The 25,217-nt window shown below is 35.6% G+C and overlaps 1 protein-coding gene across 6 annotated transcripts in view; it reads right to left on the reverse strand.

Annotated features, from left to right (window-relative positions):
- LOC131948678 (zinc finger protein 883-like) overlaps positions 1-25,217 on the reverse strand; it is a 62,896-nt gene that overhangs the window by 12,727 nt on the left and 24,952 nt on the right. The window contains exons 1-2 of one of the 6 annotated variants that reach the window (XM_059310319.1): positions 9,173-9,275; positions 3,366-6,185 (exon numbers count right to left, since the gene is read on the reverse strand). The exons of 1 other annotated variant lie outside the window; for it this stretch is intronic. In XM_059310319.1, coding sequence (XP_059166302.1) covers positions 4,108-6,153 — 2,046 coding nt within the window. In that variant the 5' untranslated portion in view covers positions 6,154-6,185; positions 9,173-9,275 and the 3' untranslated portion in view covers positions 3,366-4,107. Of the gene's footprint in view, positions 1-3,365; positions 6,186-8,200; positions 8,286-9,172; positions 9,282-25,217 lie in introns of those variants that run through there. 4 more of the 6 variants (XM_059310320.1, XM_059310324.1, XM_059310321.1 and 1 more) reach the window with 4 other exon arrangements.

Here is a 25,217-nt window from a genome sequence, read left to right on the forward strand (position 1 = left end):
TCCTAAAATCACCAAATATATTGTAACATGAACATTATATGATTTGAATCATTTGGTAGATTACACCCTTACAACAAATGCAAAATATGCTACAACATAATTAAAATACAAAACAATGATGTCAAAGTCCTCTTGACCTTTAAAATCATAGGTCTAACTTATCTGGGACTTTGATTGTCCTGTTTGACCTTCTCAGTGGCTGTTGATTTGGTGACTCAAGATTCTGACCATCTGGACTCTCTAGCTCAGGAAGTCCAGGATCTAAATCATTAATTCCAGAATTTACATTTTCTGACTCTAGAATACTTGGTTTACTCATATCAACAGACCTTGGTTGTGGAACAAATTGAGTTGGTGTGAACTGGTCAGATCTGGTGGGATTGACAGATTCACACTTATTATCTGCACAAGTTATTTTTAACTGGTCTGCATGTCTACGGACAATAAGTCCATCATTTGTTTTTACTTTATAAGACACAGGTCCTGTGCATTGAACAATTTGACCTGGCATCCATTTTTCTCCTCTCCCATAATTTCTCAGATACACATTATCATTAACTCCAAATTCTCTCTCAATGGATGTTTTGTCATGATTTAATTTTTTGTGTATGTTGATGTTGGGAAACAGACCTTTGAACAGTTGGATAAAGTAGGTCAAGGTGAGTTTTAATTTTCCTACCACACAGTAATTCGCATGGTGCAACACCTGTTGTTATATGAGGAGTTGTGCGGTATTTGGCTAAGAACCTGTTTACTCTTTCCCTCAGAGAAAACTTATTACCGGTACCCATTTTTACCGTAGCGGTTTTGAATATGCCTACCGCTCTATCAGCCAAACCATTCCCAGCAGGATGATAGGGTGATGTGGTTATATGCTCAATACCATTTGCTACACAAAACAGTTTAAACTCATGAGCAGTGAAACTAGGCCCATTATCTGAAACAATTTGATCAGGTAACCCATGAGTTGAAAATATTTCCTTAAGTTCTATAATGGTATCACTTGCAGTGATTGTGTTCATGATTTTAACTTCTAACCACTTAGAATGTGAATCAATAACAATTAAGAACATTTTGTTCATAAAGGGTCCTGCGAAATCTATAGGGATACGTTTCCATTGATCGATTGGCCAGTCCCAGTTTTGCAAAAGTGCTGTAGCTGGTTGATTTGAATGTTGTGCACAGCTTGAACAAAGCTTTACATATTTCTCAATATCAGCATCCATATGTGGCCACCAGAACCACGATCGTGCAAGACTCTTCATTTTGGAAGAACCAAGATGAGTATCATGTAAGGTTCTTAAAACTTCTTTTTGTAACCTTTTGTGGATGATAACCCTTGACCCCCATAGCACACATCCATCTACTAGACTTAACTCTATGTTTCTTATTTTATATGGCCTTAAATCATCCTCCACTGACTCTTCAGGCCAACCATTCTTACAGTACTCATATACTTTTATCAAGCACTCATCTTTTTGTGTTTCTCTCTTAACATCATTCACATTTATATTGGAGTTATCTATGATAGTAAAAAGAACAAATACATCCTCTGGTACATAAATAAGGCTTTGGTTTTTTAAAGGTAAATTACTAAGAGCATCTGCACTATTCTCAGATCCAGGTTTGTATTTCAATTCATAATTGTATGCGGCTAGTGTGATAGCCCACCTTTGAACCCTTGGTGAGGCATGCTCAGGCAGGGGTTTGTTTTCCCCAAACAAACCCAGCAATGGCTTATGATCTGTAAAGATGGTGAACTCCCTACCAAACAGAAATTTGTGAAATTTCTTAACACCAAATATGATGCCTAAGCCTTCCCTATCTATCTAACTGAGAATAATTTTTCTCAGCCTGGTTCAAAGATCTACTGGCAAAAGCAATAGGTCTGTCACCCTTTTCATCTATGTGGGATAAAACTGCTCCTACACCGTCTGGTGAAGCTTCACATGTTAAGATAAGTCTTTTCCCTGGGTCATAGTGAGTTAGCAAGGTGTCAGAAGACAAAGCTTCTTTTGCTGCATTAAAAGCAGCATCTTGTTGTTTACCCTAGTGCCACGTTGCATTTTTCTGCAGCAGCTTGTACAGTGGTGATAGTTTATCAGACAGATTCCCTATGAATTTCGCATAGTAATTTATCAAGCCCAAAAAAAGCTCTTAGCTTTTGGGTATTTTCAGGTTTGGGTGCTTCTTTAATGGCTTTTGTTTTCTCAGGTTGAGGTCTGAGACCTTGTTTGCTCAAAATATAATCCAGAAAACTAATATCTGTCAGCATGAATTGACATTTATCTTTGTTTATCTTTAGACCCTTTTCACCAACTATTTTCAAGACTTTATCAAGTATTTTAAGATGTTCAGTGTCATTCTTACCAGTTATGTATACATTGTCAAAGTAAACACAAACATTTGGAATGTCCTGAAAAATACTGTCCATGACAGCCTAGAAAATTCCAGGGCTGGATGATATACCAAAACATAGATCACACTTCGGCGACAGCCCATGAGTGTGGAAAGTAGAGCGGCGCTCTCGAGAGCCCCTGGTTTAATAACCGCAGGGGCACCGTGTACGGACCCTGGTTCTGTTTAATTTTTAAATCTTCGAATGTCGTGTGCCTATGAGTCAATATTGTAGGGTGCTTTTAAAACTAACGTAGGCGCCACAGTGCTCACATGATAGCCTAGGGCGTCTAATCGCACTCTGCCGAGGCGCCGGATGGCGCGCCTGATGTGATTTAGTAAAATACTATAGTACACCAATGTATACATAGCCTATCGCATGAATTAATTTAGTGAGCTGTTATAGAACCCCATTCTATTCATAGCCTAGCGCACTCTTTCAAATGAACGTAGGCGATAAAATGCTCACAGGGGAGTCCGAGGCGCCTTAGGCCCCGCAATCGCTGGGCGCCAGCGGCTGCGCCTGTTGCATTTTTACCGCTGAATATAGTAGTACCCATTACCCAGTATGCAGGACGACCAGTTAACAGATACCAAGTGCTAAGACAGCTGTATTTTCATCAACTCTCCAAAAATTTAAGGCACTAGGATGAAAGTATCAACCCGCATCAGACTTTTTATATACCGTAATATAGAGAAAAATAGCATCGAACCTTGCTGGTGCGCCGCCCTTGTGAAATTGAATCTTTCTCCTCCCCCCGCCCCTCCCCAACACATACAGAAAGAAACCTATTCATCAATGGTGTAGTAATGCTATAAGGACAAATCAACAAGCAAACCCACATACATTCATATATATATATATATATATATATATATATAGGTCTAGATCTATATATCATAACAGCTGATTCAATCATATTAACAAATTGTATCTTATGTCTTAAAAATTTAATCATTTTCAGCTACATTAATTAATAAATTTTGTTGCTCACTTCAATTATTATAATTATGATTAACTTAATGGGTTATATAATTATTTATTCAATATAGAAAAATACAGAGTAAATATTACTTCAATGATTCAAATCATAATTGTACATTTAAAATGTTGGTGTTTATAAGTGGTTAGTATTATTGTATGAGTAATGTAATGGGTAAGAATTTAGGCATCATTTTTTACAAAAAACCAGAACAAAGCTAGCCAAAATCACCTAGTACAATATAATAAATGTACTATAGTGATTCATGACATCCATTCTTTCCATGAAGTGTTTCTTCCGTTGTGTGAATATTTAAAAATTATCATGTTAAATCATTTTTAATAACTTTTTTAATAACTTTTTTAACTTTGTTTAAATTTCATGTTTACAACATAGATGCACACAATTAAAAACAGTAACAAATAATACATTCATTTTACTTATCTTCAAAAGGAAATGTCTAGATAGCATATTAATCATTCCTAATACTTTGTTTGACAAATAATACTATGAAGAGTATTATATCCTGTATGACAAACATTAATGGTGTGTTTTCAGCCTACACATTGTGGTATTAGTAAAAAAAGCAATAATATTATATATAGATAATTGAAGATCCTTGTGAAAGAGAATTTAATGACCAACAACACATTCAAGTCCTGAGTGAAAATTTGTGTGTGTAGATAAACTAGACTTACGAGCAAACTTTTTATTACAAATGTCACATTCATATGGTCTCTGGTAAATGAATATTTTTATGTTTAGATAAACTACCTTTAAAATTAAATTTTTTGTTACACACATCACATTCATATGGTCTCTCTGGTAAATGTATATTTTTATGTTTAGATAAATAACCTTTTTGACTAAATTTTTTGTGACACACATCACATTCATATGGTCTCACTGGTAAATGAATATTTTTATGTTTTGAAAAATCATCTTTATGCTTAAATTTTTTGTGACACACAGCACATTCATATGGTCTCTCTGGTAAATGTTTTTTTTTATGTCTAGATAATTGATATTTATGATTAAATTTTTTGAGACACACATCACATTCATATGGTCTCTCTGGTAAATGTATAATTTTATGTTTAGATAAATAACCATTTTGACTAAATTTTTTATGACACACATCACATTCATATGGTCTCTCTGGTAAATGAATATTTTTATGTTTTGAAAAATCATCTTTATGATTAAATTTTTTGTGACACACATCACATTCATATGGTCTCTCTGGTAAATGTTGTTTTTTATGTCTAGATAATTGATCTTTATGATTAAATTTTTTGAGACACACATCACATTCATATGGTCTCTCGGGTAAATGAATATTTTTATGTCTTGATAATTCACTTTTATGATAAAAATTTTTGTGACACACATCACATTCAAATGGTCTCTGTGGTAGATGAACATTTTTATGCTCTGATAAACTACCTTTATAATTAAATTTTTTGTGACACACATCACATTCATAAGGTCTATCTGGTAAATGAATATTTTTATGTATAGATAAATTAGAAATAAAGGCAAAACTTTTATGACAAACATCGCATTCATGTGGCTTGAGACTAGAATGGATAGTTATTTTATGTTTAGATAAACTACCTTTATAATTAAATTTTTTGTGACACACATCACATTCATATGGTCTCTCTAGTAAATGTTTATTTTTATGTCTTGATAAATCACTTTTACGATTAAATTTTTTGTGACACACATCACATTCAAATGGTCTCTCTGGTAAATGAATATTTTTATGTTCTGATAAATGACCTTTCTGACTAAAGTTTTTATGGCACACATCACATTCATATGGTCTTTCTCCTAAATGTATCTTTATATGGTTTGCTAAATGATTTTTATTATGATATTTTTTATGACACACATAGCATTCATATGGCTTATTAATTCCAGATGGAATATGTGTGTGTATGGATACACTAGACTTTGTAGTGAACTTTTTAGACAAACTAGACTTGTTGTATACCTGTTCTAGGTTTCTTTTGTTATTATGTTCACCCTGACTGATCATAACAACTTCTTGCTGATGAAAATCATTACCATATGGATTCACCCTTGTGTGAATGTTTATGTGTTGTTTAACATGATCAAAATGGAAAAATCTCTGACAACACATATCACACTTGTATGTCTTCAGTCCCTTATCATTTATCTGATATTCTGTTGGGAGATTATCAATCAATTTTGTATGCAATAACTTGAGTTCTTTTAATTCATTTTGAAGGTCTGATTTTAAAACTGCTAAATTTTCATTAAAATCAGTTAAATCTGGTGGGGAAGAAAGTTGTTGCTGTGCTTTGAAACCATTTTGTTTTTCACTCTCCAAAGGTAAAATTGTTAATATCTCAGGTTTTATATCTTCAAAAATTGAAAATGCTGTTGATAGATTTGGTTTCATGTCTTCAGAAGATGAAAATGTTGGGTTATCTTGTTTCATCTCTTCTAAATGAAACAAAGGCTTTGTTTTATTAATATTTTTATCTTCTAAAACTAAAGGTTGCATTGTTTCCTCCAAGTATTTGTCTTTAACAGTTGAAAATTGTGTTGATACATTTTGCTTTATATCTTCAGAATTTGAAAAGAGTGTTGATATATTTGTTTGTACTCCTTCTGAACTTGAAATAGCTGATGTTTCATCTGATTTCATGTCCATAAATGTTATGATTTCGTCACTCAATTCCTGTTTAACCATAATTGAACTCTCCCAAACTATACCATTAGTGTCCTGTGTGTTTTCCATAGCTTTAGATTGATGAATTATTGCAGAAAAAACTGAAAAAAAAAATAATCTTGATTAGAAAACCAAATTTAAAATAGTATTTGAAAATATATTGATTGCATTTATAAAAATGTTTAAATATTTATGTCTTAACTTTACACTTGTTTCATTTTTTTTTTTTAGAATTCATATAGATCTAAGAGACCTTAGACCCTTGCTCTTTTAGTTCAACCTTTATTAAATAGAAGAAAAAAATTCCTCTTCTCCTAATAAAGCTAGATTCATAAATTTTGTACCAATGGAAAGCTTAATACCCACAAATTCATATGGTTTAGAGATAAAATACTCAAAATATAATTTTCATACTTCATAGACATATCACGCAAATGTTACATTTTTTTTTTCAATTGTTTTGTTTAGTTGTGAATGATAAATTTGACTATCTGAACTTGGCGGGATAAGGGGAAGATGAAGTAGAGTTCATCTGTTTCTTTGTCCTAAGCATATGAAGGCATAGTGTGGTCAGAGTCATACTCAGCCAGAATCGTTTTATTTTTAACAATAAAAACATGTTGTCTGAGACTTGGCAGGACACTGGGCAGGTGAAGTAGAGTTGAGTAGGTCACCTGTAACGTCATATATGAAGGAATAGTGTGGCCAGACCTATGCTCAGCTGAAATCAGTGTTTTTTTAATGTGGGGTCTGGTTATTTTATGATGATAAATGACAGACGTAATGTTATGGATGACATCCAAAACCTACAGTTATCCAAGGGATGACCGGGTAAGTCTAGTTAATTATTAATAGTCCTGTTATTTAATAATTTTTTAATTTAAATTAATAAGCCTTGATCAGATTTTCAAGAAGGGCTATGAGTTGATAAAGAAGCATTAATATTAATTTATACTATTAATAGGCCTATAAATAAGTATATTTTGAATATTTTCGGATCTTTGTTACAGAGGCGTAGCGACCATTCCCGGCGCCCGGGGACAAACTTTCGATTTCCAACTCCCCTCGAACTTTTTATTTGCATCCCCCCCCTCAACATTTCAATTTGACGCCTTCCTCAGGTCGGCGCCCGGGGACATATGTCCCCCCCTGCCCCCCCCCCCCCCTCGCTACGCCTCTGCTTTGTTATAAAATATTGTAAATCTATAAGTCTATTACCTACCTAAAAACCTATATTTACATATTTAAAGGTAGATTCTAATCTAATAATAAAAATAATAACTATCAATTTTAGTTTTAAGTACTAAAAATTATTTTAAAATAGGCCACAGCTAGTACTAGATATAGTAATTATTTTCATTTAGTAATGTGACAGAAATCCTTACCCTACCTAGATCTAGTACCTACCATAGTCCATATGCCTAAGCCCTGACCCTAATTTGAATTTCTAACTATAGGCCTATTAAATCAAAATGTCATGAAACAAACTCTAGACGTATAGACTAGGATCTAGTTTTCTAGATCTAGATCTCTATAGTACTCTATAATAGTCTATATCAAATTTTTTTTACTGTGAAGTGTAAAATTTCTAAAATTTCTATATTTAATGGTAATCTATTGTTTAAGGTACGTAAAATCAGCCAAGACTAGTAATGTGAAAAAAAGTTGACTTATTAACTTTATGATTTTTAAGGAGGATTTAAGTTTTGAAAGCTACATAAATGTTTCAAAGTTTCATTCATGTAACTGTTTTTAAATAAATGTATTAAAACTTTTCAGTAATAAATAAAGACTAGATCTAGCAATGTATACATCCAATGACATATGATGAAATGCAACCAAGCTCATTTATTTTAGCAATTATCTTGTTTAAATTTTGTGTCTAAATTATAATTAGAGATTCAGGGGAAACCACTCTAATATACAGGTGGCCGCTGTTTATATATCAAATCTTGCTTGCAAACACTGCTGTTTAAAGTTAATTTCTGGCCTATATTGATATATTTATATTGAGCCATTGCTTTATTATTCAGTTATCTATAATATTTGACAAAATCATATATCATAATATACATCTATTAAGGCCTTAACAATGAGGCAATTTTTTTCACATTACCAGCCTAATAAAAGTCCATATGCGCACTTCTCGCTCTCTCTCTCTCAGTCCACAAGTTTTTTTAGGCGATTGTGATCAGAATGTTCAGCTAAATATGGAGAACTTGAAGATACTGGCTTTTGTTGAAAATAATATATAGTGGATGTTATAAATTTTTAATCTAAATTTTATTTAACGAAGGGAAATAAAATTTAAGGCATATTCGAATGTAGAAACACAATTTTAATAATGCAACCGGAAAAGCATTTATAGTTGTAAAAGAATGAAATAAACAATGACTTCACATGTGACATCTTTAAACTTTGGAAAGAACACAAAACAGTTCAAAACTAATGGCATCATCTTCCAATTTTAGAATATAAAGAAATGAACTATTTCATTCAAATTTGATTTAGATGTATAGATCTACTTATCGGGACGTACGCTATGAAATGTATACAATTTTATCGGCTAAAAGTAATACAAATAACTTAAAAAATAATTTAATTCTCTTAATCAGACTTAATCAGTGTGTTCATTTAATAATATTGAATATGGTGTTGTGTTGACAAATAATGTAGGCTCTATCTAGACTAGAGGGCCTATTTATTATTTAAGTTGGTTTTTCTATAATAATAATTTAGGGCATTCATTAGGCCATAATATATCATAATAATAATTCATAATATTATTATTATTAATAGGCCCCTAAGTATTGGTAGCAGTTGTTATTTTAAATGTGCAGGATTTTAAGCTATTTGGTTATTTCTTATTCCCCAATAGTGCCAATAGGGGTAACAAACTAACACTAACTTACTAACTATTACTTAGTAAGTAGGCCTAACTATAAGTAATAGTAATAGCCAATAGGGCGGCAATAGGCCTGCCCTAACTATTTTATATTTTCTCCAACATGTTTAACACCAAATAAATAGGCCCATGGCTATGCGGCTATTGACTTGTTCACGTTTGTAAGCTTTAGTAACATTAGACCTTTCTTATCTGATGTTGTAAGTCGTAAATGATCTTAAAACACTCCTAAAATTAACTTTTTTGCGATGTTTGTCGTTTGAGATACAAAACTTGGGTCCCTATTTTGAATATTTTTTTAGAGTAATCTCCCTTGAAGACAAGAGTTCCGAAACTACACCGCATTTACAGTTACGACATGTAGATCTATACTATACATTTCTAGTTGTTTTTAGCGCAATTTGCATACGGACAATTGCGATTATAAACTCGTCATTTCTGGATGGATGTATGTATGGATGGATGTATGTATGTATGGATGGATGGATGGATGGATGTGTGTCCGCAGCTTTAAGTGGTATCTCCTCCTGAACGAAGCAATATCGAGGACTAGTTCCAAAGCAAATATGTTAAGCAAGTTCCGAGGATGATTGTGGGCCAAAAAAATTGCCGGTATTCCTATCTGGATTTCCCGGAAAAGCAAAAGAAAACCGCGAACAAATGCAGTTTTTCCTCCATATCTCGGCAACCAGACCACTTAGCGACTTGAAACATTTACCAATCGATTCCTGCCATTATTTAGACGAATATTGCCGAAGAAAGTTTTCAAAAATATCCTTTCGTGCGGTCACAAAAAATTAATTAAGAACATTTAAACTGAGCATCGTGTAGGTTTTTAGCGCAAAGCTGAGGTTCGAAAGGGTTTTACGATAGAGAATGAGCGGAGGTTCGAAAGGATTTTTTAAAATTTAAACTGAGCATCGTGTAGGTTTTTAGCGCAAAGCGCTGAGGTTTGAAAGGATTTTACTATAGTGAATGAGCGGAGGTTCGAAAGGATTTTTACGTAGGTCTGTGAATTCTAAAAAAATTAATTAAGGAAATTGCGCTTAAATTGTCACTAGACATTTTATTATCTTGTTTTAATCTGGTTAGAGTAGGGCTTATGACACTCATCCCCCCTCCTGTTTTTACAGTCCGTTGATTAAGTGTGATCCCACGAGCACATTCTGGTGGGTGTATAGATTTATTCACGTCAGACTGAAACAGAAAATATGTTTATACATATTTATACATAGTAAACGAAGCGTTGCCTAAGCTCCTGATGAAACAGAAACGAATAAAAAGAAGAAATCACAAAAGTTTCGATCAGTGGTTCTTAATACGTGTTCGATCGAACCCAAGAGGTTCGGTAAGTCAGTCTCAGGGCTTTGGCGGAGGTCATGGCGCGCACCCAACTCGTAGGTTTAAAGATTTTATCTGGACGATAAAACTATTAAGAAGGGTTCGGTGAAGGCGCATATGAAATTTGTAATGGATTGTGGTTTTATTATAACACAACGGACGATGAAGCCATGTTTATATGTACCTTGCTTTTATTCTGCCTCAGCAACCGGAACATGACATGCAAGGGACATCACTCAAAACATTGTAAATATAAGAGTAATACAAGAAGAGTGAGTTCCCCTGAATTTTCACAAAGCTCAATATATTACAAAATTGGTAGGATTCGGTACCTCCAAAAAGGTTAAAAACCAATGCTTTAGACTAGCGTGTACTTTGTACAAGGTGCAAGCATATTTTGTCTACTTTTTGTCTTGACTTTTTAACAATTCCGACAATAGTGTATTACAGTTTTAAATTATCAGTTAGGTTGAGCAAAGTAATAAAGGATTAGCAGTCGTCGTGTTTTACCATTTTTACATCGTTTAGTAAGTCTAGTGGCCGTAACTATATGAAAATTGCAGTATTATAACTTGCCTTTGCTCCCCAGGGGCCACAAAGGAATGATGATGACAAAAGCAATAAAAAAATTATCAATTCTGTACAATATACTAGTTTTTAGCTCTTAAAATTTCGGCAAGAGTATTGTCCTACACCCAACCGCTCCGACTGTATGCTATTTTACTAATCGGATAGCGATTCAAGAATCCGTGATATTTAATTCTCTTTACTACAGTGACCCAGACAAGATGTAATGCAATCAAGTAAAAGTATCTGATCTTTCATGTTGACGTCGAGCGAATCGTAAGAATCTTACAAAGAACTAGTCGAGTCATATCTTAACAAAACTGGCTAGTGAAATTGTACATTACGCACTAATACAATTGGTTTATATTCTTAGTATAATACGATTTATCTAATCACCGTTCCGGTGTAAATCTTTCCCATTTACTTTGGCGAAAAAACGTGCCACGGCCACCCACCATACTTTTTTTTTTTACTGTTACACAATACGCTTTGATATAATTAGTTTATTTCTAGGTGTTTAAACTAATCCAGTACAAATAATTGCGATTTATTGTTCGCGAAAAAGCACCCCCATCCCCACACTCCTTGCCACCATCTTGGACAAGGTTCGTAGAACAGGTTTTAATCGTGCCATGCACTTTAGTAAAATAAGTTTCTTTTCTAAGCGATCTGGGTTATCTCCTCTCCAATCCAGTGTAAATCCTTGCAATTTTATTTAGCGAAAAAAGCGCCCACCCCCTTTTACTATCTTGATAAAAGTCACTACATTTTTTACGGTTAAAAAATCGTACAATTACGTTTTAATACGATTGTTTTTTTTCATAAGTGGTAACGTTTAACAACTAATCAATCTAATGTAAATTTTTACGATTTTGGTCGCAAAAAAGCGCCCCCCCCCTCACACATCTAGCGGTTTTTGCCAGTCAAATAGTTAAATAAGTATGTAAAGGCTTGTAGCCATTACATTTCTTTCTTAACTTAGACTTTCTAATTAAAAACTGCAGCATAAATTCAGCTTTAAAAATGTCCACCCCTTTTGGCGCCCTATAGGTTCGGCGCCCGGTGCAGCCTCCCCCCTCCTAGCTACGCTTCTGCGTCAACTAATGCATTAACTAAAATCCCTTGATTATCTGTCCGTAAGTATTAGATAAAATACGAAACATAGCTGGCGAAAATCAATACTACTGTGACTGTATTTATGATTAGACTCCACAAACTCGAGTGCCGTACTCTATTATGATAATTGTTCTTCGGTCTCTTTGGAAGCCATATTTTTACCAGCACTTTCGGATGGTTTTAGCATCTCTTAAGTAGACTTTTCAACATTTGGATCATTTATCAAGATCCACGTTCTCACCACTCATTTGATGACTCAAACTAATCAACATATCATTGCATTCCATTTAATGGGTCATCAGAGCGCGACTGCTAAACCGAAAGTCTCCAGTTGGAATCCACGTTAAAGTGAATAGTCTGTATTACGAACACCACTCTAACAGTTGCGGAGCTGGCGAACGTACCCGGGTTCGTTTAGAGGGTTACACACAGATGGCTCATAGCCTTAAAAGGAAGCAGGTATAAAAATTCATCGAGGACTCGTACTTAACACCTAGGGGATAAACTCGAAGAACTCTTGATACCAACAACACTTTTAATCTATATATAACTTTTAAAATGTGTACAAGTTCAAAGTAAGACTCTAGCTTTATACAAAATATAATGAATTAGCAGAATAAACAAAACCCAACTTACAAGTTGAAGAAAAAACACTATGTTACACTATCACAGGCTATGGCACTTAAGAAAATCACCACAGCTTATACGAAACTACTTAAAGCACACAATATTACTTAAACCACAAGTAATAAGGGAAAAAGCTGCTTTAAAACTATAGACTACAAAATGGCGACATACACGGCTTTCTCTCTCAGAATGTCTGGTCCCGACTGCTGTTCAGAGAAACGTGTGCGCAGACTATTTAACAACTTAGGAAACATGGGAGGTCACCTTCAAGTCATAAGACTATTGGTTAGGCCATCGCCGATGTCCTAATTAACCAATCGTAATTATAGAAGGATTACACCACATATCGTGATGAAAAGGACCGGGTATATATCTTTCTTGAAACTATGGAAAAATACCGGTGATTACACCACAGGTCACTCATGGTTGATTAATAAATGTTAAACTAAAAAAATACAAGACCTAAGTAGGTCACATATGTCCTTGAGTTAAACCAGCTCTGATAGTACCTAACCGAGGTCACAGAAACAGGTGAACTCTACTTCATTTGTCCACAGACAGTCAGGTTTGAAAAGGGATTTTTACTTCTGGGTCGTCAGCAGAAGACTAAGCATTCAGTATCTCCCTCAAGCACAGAATTAACCTCGATGTATTCCTTTAGTCTAAAAAAAAAATCTGCTTTTAGTCGCTATTTGCGAAGTCGACAATCAGCGGGAGTCAACTAAACAAAGAATTGTCTATCAAACTGATATTTCAATGTATAATTGTAGGCCTCATATTTCATATAACAAACGCAATCCGTCCTGGCACCTCGTTCTACAAAATACGATTCTCTACAGCAGTGGTTCCCAAACTTTTTCAAGTGGCGACCCCCTTTTATAAAAAGTAAGTGACCCGCGACCCCCATTGAATTAAAAAATCGAAATTAGTAAGGAAATTTATAAGCACTTAAATAAAATTTTCCAGTAGAATTTAAATATGAATTATTCTTGATAACTGTTTTAATACGATGAGTAAAATTGCATGCTATTAACTAGCCTCAACATTCGCGGTTGAGTTTCTGTTAACGCCAACCTTATTGATTTCTTTGTTTTATTTTTAATTGGAGAATTTTTGAAAATCTATTCTCGCAAAGATATGCAGGAACACAAGAAACTAAAACTCAAAGGGAAATCAATTTCACGTTTGGATTGGACAGCTGCATACTACACCAAAATTGCGTGAACAATTTTTCATCTGACGCGGAATCACTCCGCAAATCCAAGAATTCATCTTATAATTCATCGGGAATGTGGCAACATCAAGGGCAGTGTTTCTTCCAGTCATCTCTTCCCCCCCAGAAAAATATATATAAAATATATACTTTTAACAGTGCCTGACCCCGGAAAATTAGTCCGCCCCCCCCCCCCCCCCCCCCGCAAATTCTGGATGAAACACTGAGCAAGGGAAGCAGAGAATACGTAAAGCGTCAAGGCAGATTCTCATTCTTTCTCTCCTTTCCTCTTCCTTTGCTCAGTGTTTCTTCCAGGATTTTTTCCGACAGGGGTTGGGGGGGGGGGGGGCGGGGGTGCAGTGTTCCCTGTAAACTGCGCGGCTGTACGGCCGCGCAGCACTTACAAATATGTCGCGCAGACATTTTCTGATGCCGCGCACAGATTATCAGAACGTCGGGCTAGCCTAATTCACTAGAAAATTTGGGGCCAGTGGCTTGAATTAAGCTACATTTTTAGTGCCTGTTTTGTTAAACGAACAGTCTTTGTGTTTTGGGGCATAAACAGAAACCACAGGTTTCATTGACTGGGGGGAGGGAGTGACCTCGGTTGTCATACCACAGGTCTAGTTAATGACTTCACTCTAAATTGATCGGGGCGGGTTCCGATGTGATGTCTGGGTGACACTTCCTCTGCTTGATTTAATGGTTTACCCCAAAACTGACCGTAGCTGACACCTAATATCTGAAATGGATTGCGGCTACTATCTGACCATGCAAGGTTTTTTTTTATTGCCACTGCCCTCCCCCATCTTCCAACCCCCACACACCTCCTTGATACTTTGACGATTTACCCAAGTCAGATGCAAATTCTACGTTACTAAAGGTGGATGTGTTTTTGCTCTGTTTGGTTTAAGGATTTATATACTATATATCCAATTATTGGGATCATTACGTGCACCTGGATAGAACTGTTTCAGTGTTTACAAACTGGTTTGGTATATAAGGAATAAAAGTTTACTTCTCTGTGCTATTTGAAAATGTTGAAAAGAAAAATGTGTGTAACAAGCGGTAAAACAATGCAGCAAAAAATAAAAGCGAGAAATTCGTTTAAACTGGAATGGCTCTAAGTTAAAGTAACAACCAATACGCCAGATTAAAAAAATGTTTCAGTTGAATAAGGAAGCATCTATGTAAATTCCGATGAGATTGGACTGAAGTGTAAGTTCTGTGCTGCTAGTATTTGTAACAAAACCAACAGAGACAACGAATTTGTCATGGGAAAGCGTTGGAAGTCATGGAAACTTGACTACTGTAAACGTCATTTATTGTCTCTATAATAGATTGACGACAGAAGCCTGTAGTTGTATATAACACATTTAATGGGTCTAACTACCTCACGATGGTAACACACCGAGGACGGAAGGAAGTACACAAGGGACATCACTCAAGATAACAATATTATAAATATAACTAATACAGAAGAGTGAGTTCCCTTGACCTCACAATTATTTCAATCTATTACATCCCTTTACCCTTAGAACACAATAACACATCTCTCAATAGAACAATTGATAGTATCCTAAAATCACCAATTATATTGTAACATGAACACTATGGTAGATTACATCCTTACAAACAATGCACAATATGCCACAACATAATCAAAATACAAAACAATGATGTCAAAGTCCTTTTGACCTTTAGAATCATAGGTCTAACTTATTTGGGACTTTGATTGTCCTGCTTGACCTTCTCAGTGGCTTCTGATTTGGTGACTCAAGATTCTGACCATCTGGATTCTCTATCTCAGGAGGTCTAGGATTTAAATCATTAACTCCAGAATTTACATTTTCTGACTCTAGACAACTTGATTCACTCATATCAACAGAACTTGGTTGTGGAACAAACTGAGTTGGTGTGAACTGATCAGACTTGGTGGGATTGACAGATTCACTCTTATTATCTGCACAAGTTATTTTTAACTGGTCTGCATGTCTACGGACAATAAGTCCATCATTTGTTTTTACTTTATAAGACACAGGTCCTGTACATTGAACAATTTGACCTGGAATCCATTTTTCCTTTCTCCCATAATTTCTTAGATACACATTATCATTAACTGCAAATTCTCTTTCAATGGATGATTTGTCATGATTTACTTTTTGTGTATGTTGATGTTGGGAAACAGACCTTTGAACAGTTGGATGTAGTAGGTCAAGATGAGTTTTAATTTTCCTACCACATAGCAATTCACATGGTGCAACACCTGTTGTTATATGAGGAGTTGTGCGGTATTTGGTTAAGAACCTGTTTACTCTTTCTCTAAGAGAAAACTTGTTACCGGTATTCATTTTTACCATAGCGGTTTTGAATATGCCTACCGCTCTTTCAGCCAAACCATTCCCAGCAGGATGATAGGGGGATGTGGTTATATGCTCAATACCATTTGCCACACAAAACAGTTTAAACTCATGAGCTGTGAAACTAGGCCCATTATCTGAAACAATTTGATCTGGTAATCCATGAGTTGAAAATATTTCCTTAAGTTCTATAATGGTATCATTTGCAGTGATTGTGTTCATGATTTTAACTTCTAACCATTTAGAATGTGAATCAATAACAATTAAGAACATTTTGTTCATGAAAGGTCCTGCGAAATCTATATGTATACGTTTCCATGGTTCAATTGGCCAGTCCCAGTTTTGCAAAGGTGCTGTAGCTGGTTGATTTGAATGTTGTGCACAGCTTGAACAAAGTTTTACATATTTTTCAATATCAGCATCCATATGTGGCCACCAGAACCATGATCTTGCTAGACTCTTCATTTTGGAAGAACCAAGATGAGTATCATGTAAAGTTCTTAAAACTTCTTTTTGTAACATTTTGGGGATAATTACTCTTGACCCCCATAGTATACATCCATCTTCTAGACTTAACTCTGTTTTTCTTATTTTATATGGCTTTAAGTCCTCATTCACTGACTCTTCAGGCCAACCATTCTTACAGTACTCATATACTTTTATTAAGCACTCATCTTTTTGTGTTTCTCTTTTAATATCATTCACATTTATATTGGAGTTATCCATGATAGTGAAGAGAACAAATACATCTTCTGGTACATAGCTCAGGCTTTGGTTTTTTAAGGGTAATCTACTAAGACTATCTGCACTATTCTCAGATCCAGGTTTGTATTTCAATTCATAATTGTATGCAGTTAGTGTGATAGCCCATCTTTGAATTCTTGGTGAGGCATGCTCAGGTAGGGTTTTGTTTTCTCCAAATAAACCTAGCAATGGTTTATGATCTGTAAAGATGGTGAACTTCCTACCAAACAGAAACTTATGAAATTTCTTAACACCAAAAATGATGCCTAAGCCTTCCCTATCTAACTGAGAATAATTTTTCTCAGCCTGGTTCAAAGATCTACTGGCAAAAGCAATGGGTCTGTCACCCTTCTCATCCATGTGGGACAAGACTGCTCCTACACCATCTGGTGAAGCATCACATGTCAATACAAGTCTTTTCCCTGGGTCATAGTGAGTTAGTAAGGTGTCAGCAGACAAAGCCTCTTTTGCTGTGTTAAAAGCAGCTTCTTGTTGTTTACCCCAGTGCCAAGTTGCATTTTTCTGTAGCAGCTTGTACAGTGGTGATAGTTTACCAGACAGATTCCCTATGAACTTTGCATAGTAATTTATCAAGCCCAAAAAAGCTCTTAGTTGTTGGGTATTTTCAGGTTTGGGTGCTTCTTTAATGGCTTTTGTTTTCTCAGGTTGAGGTCTGATGCCTTGTTTGCTCAATATATAACCAAGAAAACTAATTTCTGTCAGCATGAATTGACATTTATCTTTGTTTATCTTTAAACCTTTTTCACCAACAATTTTCAATACTTTATCTAGTGTTTTAAGATGTTCAGTGTCATTCTTACCAGTTATGTACACATTGTCAAAGTACACACAAACATTTGGAATATCCTTAAAAATACTGTCCATGACAGCTTGGAAAATTCCAGGGCTAGATGATATGCCAAAACATAGTCTTTCATATTGGTAGAGTCCTTTATGTGTGTTTATTGTCGTATAGACTTTTGAATCTGGATGCAGTTCTAGTTGAGTGTAAGCATGACTAAGTCTAATTCAGTGAATTTGTCTCCTCCTGCCAAATTCAAAGAAATTTCCTCAATGTTAGGTATAGGGTACCTATTTAGCTCTATTTGCTTATTCAGTGTAGTTTTATAATCTCCACAAATTCTTATAGAACCATCCTTCTTTAACACTGGCACAATGGGTGTCGCCCAATCGGAATAGTCTACCTTCTTTATAATGCCATTAGATTCCAATCTACTTAGCTCATTTTCAATTTTATTCCTCATTGCATAAGGTGGAACTCTAGCTTTGCAGTATCTTGGATTTGTATCTTTAATGCTTAACTTCACTGTTCTATCATTTAGTAAACCTGAGTTACCAAAAACACATTTATTTTCAGATATAACTTTATCTAGTGAAGTAAGACTAGATTCTTTTACATTCTTCAATGAACAAATACTCTCCCAATTTAACTTAAGATCACTTAACCAGTTCCTACCTAGTAATGGCGGTCCATTTCCTTCAACCACAAGAAGAGGAAGTTTAACACTTTGACCATTATAACTTACATGAACCATACACTCTCCTATTACCGGAACATTGTCACCAGTGTATGTTGTTAGACACTTGTGACACGGCTGTAGAGGCACTGATCCTCCTGTGACAGCGTCAAACTCTTTCTTTGTTATGACTGTTAGAGATGCTCCAGTGTCAAGTTGGAAGCTGATGCTCTTACCGTTGATATTAACTTGTACATTGATGGGAGCATGACTCATTGATTTCACAGAGAACAGGTTGAAATCCGGCTGCGAATCAGTTTGAGCATTTTCACTGGTAGAGTGGTTCATTGGTTGGGTTAGGTAGTCTTGGTGAGAGTTAACATAGTGCTGCCTTTGGTTGCGGTACTGTCTTGACTGGCTAGATTTAGCAACAGACGAAGACTTTGCAAAGCAGGCCTTGGCAATGTGACCTTGCTTACTGCACTTATAACAAGTTGCAGACTTGAACTTGCACCGATGAGATGCATGGGGACCTTTGCATCGATGACATTTTTGATAATTATTACTAGATTTAGATCTAGGGTTTGAACGAGCAGGCTGTTTAGCATAAGTTGGAATGCTCTGATGGGGTTGATGTTTATTGACTAACCTGCTGTTTACTGCATGGATCTCTGAAGGTGCTAAAGATCTCGCCGCATCTGATGACTGCTGGAATGACATTGCAAGTTGTATTGCTTTTTCCAATTTTAGATCTGACTCGAGCAGCAACTTTCTTTGAATATCAGGGCTGTTTACACCTGTCACAAACTTTTCACATAATCTGTCAGACAGCGTATCGCCGAATTCACAGAATCTACTTAAATGACGTAAAGCAGCAACATATTCTGATATTGACTCGTTTGGTTGACGAGTCCTACTGTCAAATCTAGCTCGACATAGAAACTTTGATGGTACAGGCGCATGGTGGTCTGTTAGCAATTTGCTCAGCTCGTTAAAGCTCTTGGTAGTTAGACTAGCTGGTGCGCATAAGTCCTTTAGTAGCCTAAATTGTTGAGGCCCTATGACTGTTAACAAAACAGCTCTCTTTTTGGCTTCTATCGTCACGTTGTTTGCTTCTAGGTAAAAGCTTAACCTCTCTAGGTAATCTTGAATGATTTCATCATTCGCATCAAATTCTTTTATTTGGCCATACCGCCATAATTCTAGAAATAATTAGCTAATAAGCTCTAGCAAACCTCTTTTTTGCGTAAGTAGGTGCTCTTTCTAGTAGATGTTTATCCTTCGTCGCCAGTTATAATAGATTGACGACAGAAGCCTGTAGTTGTATATAACACATTTAATGGGTCTAACTACCTCACGATGGTAACACACCGAGGACGGAAGGAAGTACACAAGGGACATCACTCAAGATAACAATATTATAAATATAACTAATACAGAAGAGTGAGTTCCCTTGACCTCACAATTATTTCAATCTATTACAGTCTCGTGTTCACGTAGAAAATGTTGCTTAAATGGGACTAGCCTTAAACGTCTACTGGGTGAAACTAACACTGAGCGAGAAGAACGAATTGAACAAAATGAGCGTCGGCGTTCAAACGCGGATCAAGTTCGAATCCTAATTGATAATGTTCTTCTCGCCATTAGGATGAACGCCTCGATGCTGTCGGAACAACTGATTCATAACCACATGGCGAAGTATGTTTCTATATCAGACAGTTGGCGAAGTAAGAATTACGCCTTTGAGTTTGTTTAAGCAATCAACGAGGTGGTTGTAAAGAACATACTGACAGAACTTCGAGTAGCATCGTTTCACACGCTTATAGTTGATGAAAGTACTGACATAACTGTACATAAAATGCTAATCCTTTATTTTAAATTTCGGCCAGTCAATTGTTTATTGGTGGAATAATTCAGCTTACCGCATGTGATGCCTCAGTTCTGGAGGCAGCCATAACACAGTACTACACTGAACATCAACTTGAAATGAAACGCATGGTAATGATAACATCGCACGAACGTAGGCCTTTGCGCCTGATTTAATTTAGTGAGCTGCGCCTGTTGCAGTTTTACTCCCCAAAGTGTTGTGGCACTAGGATGAACGGTGTCTAACCGCATCAAACTTTTTATATACCGTATTATAGAGACAAATCGCATCGAACCTTGCCGGTGCGCCGCCCTTGTGAAATTGAATCTCCCCCCCCCCTTCAAAACAGAAAGAACCCTATTCAGCAACTCCCAAAAGTGTGATGGCGATAGGTGAAAGGTGTAGTAATGCCATAAAGACAAATCAACAAAAAAAAAACAAATACATTCATTTATATATATATATATATATATATATATATATATATATATATATATATATATATATATATATATATATATGTGTGTATGTATATATATATAGATTGATCTAGATCTATCTATATATATAATTCTCTTCTGGGAGACGCTAGAAAACAAGCTGTAAACGCGCCCCCTACCATCCCCACCCCTACATAGTCTTAGTGAGCTGTGGTTCACGCTGTTTACCTTCGTGGAGTCGGGTTTAGTGACGGCTATTAGTATTAGGGGCAGATAATTTAGTTTGAAACGATTTTAAACGTTGGGGGGGGGGGGGGGGAGGAAGGGGGGGGGGGGGGGGGATTATGGTCCTTAACGAGCTACTTATAGTGTTTTAAAGAAATATTTCAGAGTCAGCGTTGGTACTGTCGAATTCACAAATTAAGAATTACTGAAAAGTAGAAAAAACAACAAATAATAGCGGCGTATGTTATGCCGCGGGCCGGCTCGTATATCATAACAGCCAATCCAATTATAATAACCCTAACAAAATGGAATAAACGCTTTCTGATTAATTAATAGCTGAAAATATTTATTATGTCTTTAAAAAAAAAGATAAATTAAAAATCAATAATAATCATAATAACAAATTGTATCTTATGTCTTAAAAATGTAATCATTTTTTGCTACATTAATTAATACATTTTGTTGATCAATTCAATTATCATAATTATGATTTACTTAATGGGTTATATAATTATTTATACAAAATTTTGAATTACATAAAATGGAATATATTCAATAAAGAAAAATGTAGAGTTAATATTACTTCAATGAGTCAAATTATAATTGTACATTTAAAATGTTGCTGTTTATTAGTGGTGTAATAGATTGAGATAATTGTGAGGTCAAGGGAACCCACTCTTCTGTATTAGTATTATGTTTATATTGTTATCTTGAGTGATGTCCCTTACATGTTTATGTGTATTTTGTGTCTCTCGTCACTTCCGTCCTCTCTCTGGTACCATCATGTAGTTAGACCCAATAAACGTTTTATATACAACCACATGCTTCTATCGTCAATCTATTATATCTGGCGACGAGGATAAAAATCCACTAGAAAGAGCACCTAATTACGTCAAAAGGAGGTTTGCTAGAGCTTATTGGCTAAGTATTTCTAGAATAATGGCGCTGTATGGCCAAATAAAAGAATTTGATTCGAATGATGAAATCATTCAGGATTACCTAGATAGGTTAAGCTTTTACCTTGAAGCAAACAACGTGACGATAGAAGCCAAAAAGAGAGCTGTTTTGTTAACAGTCATAGGGCCTCAACAATTTAGGCTATTAAAGGACTTATGCGCACCAGCTAGTCTAACTACCAAGAGCTTTAACGAGCTGAGCAAATTGCTAACAGACCACCATGCGCCTACCCCATCAAAGTTTCTATGTCGAGCTAGATTTGACAGTAGGACTCGTCAACCAAACGAGTCAATATCAGAATATGTTGCTGCTTTACGTCATTTAAGTGAATTTTGTGAATTCGGAGACACGCTGTCTGACAGACTATGTGAAAAGTTTGTGACAGGTGTAAACAGTCCTGATATTCAAAGAAAGTTGCTGCTCGAGTCAGATCTAACATTAGAAAAAGCAATACAACTTGCGACTTCATTCCAGCAGTCATCCGAGGCGGCGAGATCTCTAGCACCTTCAGAGATCCATGCAGTAAACAGCAGGTTAGTCAACAAACACCAACCCCATCAGAGCATTTCAACTTATGCTAAACAGCCTGCACGTTCAAATCCTAGATCTAAATCTAGTAATAATTATCAAAAATGTCATCGATGCAAAGGTCCCCATGCATCTCATCGATGCAAGTTTAAGTTAGCAACTTGTTATAAGTGCAGTAAGCAAGGTCACATTGCCAAGGCCTGCTTTGCAAAGTCTTCGTCTGTTGCTAAATCTAGCCAGTCAAGACAGTACCGCAACCAAAGGCAGCACTATGTTAACTCTCACCAAGACTACCTAACCCAACCAATGAACCACTCTACCAGTGAAAATGCTCAAACTGATTCGCAGCCGGATTTCAACCTGTTCTCTGTGAAATCAATGAGTCATGCTCCCATCAATGTACAAGTTAATATCAACGGTAAGAGCATCAGCTTCCAACTTGACACTGGAGCATCTCTAACAGTCATAACAAAGAAAGAGTTTGACGCTGTCACAGGAGGATCAGTGCCTCTACAGCCGTGTCACAAGTGTCTAACAACATACACTGGTGACAATGTTCCGGTAATAGGAGAGTGTATGGTTCATGTAAGTTATAATGGTCAAAGTGTTAAACTTCCTCTTCTTGTGGTTGAAGGAAATGGACCACCATTACTAGGTAGGAACTGGTTAAGTGATCTTAAGTTAAATTGGGAGAATATATGTTCATTGAACATTGCAAGAGAATCTAGTCTTACTTCAATAGATAAAGTTATATCTGAAAATAAATGTGTTTTTGGTAACTCTGGATTACTAAATGATAGAACAGTGAAGTTAAGCATTAAAGACACAAATCCAAGATACTGCAAAGCTAGAATTCCACCTTATGCAATGAGGAATAAAATTGAAAATGAGCTAAGTAGATTGGAATCTAATGGCATCATAAAGAAGGTAGACTATTTCGATTGGGCAACGCCCATTGTGCCAGTGTTAAAGAAGGATGGTTCTGTAAGAATTTGTGGAGACTATAAAACTACACTGAATAAGCAAATAGAGCTGAATAGGTACCCTATTCCTAACATTGAAGAAATTTCTTTGAATTTGGTAGGAGGAGACAAATTCACTGAATTAGACTTTAGTCATGCTTACACTCAACTAGAACTGCATCCAGATTCAAAAGTCTATACGACAATAAACATTCATAAAGGACTCTACCAATATGAAAGGCTATGTTTTGGCATATCATCTAGCCCTGGAATTTTCCAAGCTGTCATGGACAGTATTTTTAAGGATATTCCAAATGTTTGTGTGTACTTTGACAATGTGTACATAACTGGTAAGAATGACACTGAACATCTTAAAACACTTGATAAAGTCTTGAAAATTGTTGGTGAAAAAGGTTTAAAGATAAACCAAGATAAATGTCAATTCATGCTGACAGAAATTAGTTTTCTTGGTTATATATTAAGCAAGCAAGGTCTCAGACCTCAACCTGAGAAAACAAAAGCCATTAAAGAAGCACCCAAACCTGAAAATACCCAACAACTAAGAGCTTTTTTGGGCTTGATAAATTACTATGCAAAGTTCATAGGGAATCTGTCTGGTAAACTATCACCACTGTACAAGCTGCTACAGAAAAATGCAACTTGGCACTGGGGTAAACAACAAGAAGCTGCTTTTAATACAGCAAAAGAGGCTTTGTCTTCTGACACCTTACTAACTCACTATGACCCAGGGAAAAGACTTGTATTGACATGTGATGCTTCACCAGATGGTGTAGGAGCAGTCTTATCCCACATAGATGAAAAGGGTGACAGACCCATTGCTTTTGCCAGTAGATCTTTGAACCAGGCTGAGAAAAATTATTCTCAGTTAGATAGGGAAGGCTTAGACATCATTTTTGGTGTTAAGAAATTTCATAAGTTTCTGTTTGATAGGAAGTTCACCATCTTTACAGATCATAAACCATTGCTAGGTTTATTTGGAGAAAACAAAACCCTACCTGAGCATGCCTCACCAAGAATTCAAAGATGGGCTATCACACTAACTGCATACAATTATGAATTGAAATACAAACCTGGATCTGAGAATAGTGCAGATAGTCTTAGTAGATTACCTTTAAAAAACCAAAGCCTTAGCTATGTACCAGAAGATGTATTTGTTCTCTTCACTATCATAGATAACTCCAATATAAATGTGAATGATATTAAAAGAGAAACACAAAAAGATGAGTGCTTAATAAAAGTATCTGATTACTGTAAGAATGGTTGGCCTGAAGAGTCTGTGAATGATGACTTAAGGCCATATAAAATAAGAAATAAAAACCTTTGTGAAGATAATATAAAAGATGGAGAAGATGCAGTCCATTATCAGTCAGAGTTGCCTAAACAAAGTATTTGTAACTTAATAAATGATTATGGTGATATGGCAATTTCAAATGCTTTTAAAGAGAATACATTAGTAAGAAGGAATGTGATCATCAAACAACTTTGCTAACATCATTAGCACTTACAGAAACTAAAAGGGTAACATCAAAAGTAAATACCAAACAGAAGAAGCTAAATGTGACAGTGAAAGAGTAAACAGGTTATTAGCCAAATACCGCACAACTCCTCATATAACAACAGATGTTGCACCATGCGAATTGCTATGTGGTAGGAAAATTAAAACTCATCTTGACCTACTACATCCAACTGTTCAAAGGTCTGTTTCCCAACATCAACATACACAAAAAGTAAATCATGACAAATCATCCATTGAAAGAGAATTTGCAGTTAATGATAATGTGT

This window comes from Physella acuta, unplaced genomic scaffold (assembly GCF_028476545.2).
Source record: "Physella acuta isolate Inbredline_101_S28 unplaced genomic scaffold, ASM2847654v3 ptg000657l, whole genome shotgun sequence".
Classification (NCBI taxonomy): domain Eukaryota; kingdom Metazoa; phylum Mollusca; class Gastropoda; family Physidae; genus Physella; species Physella acuta.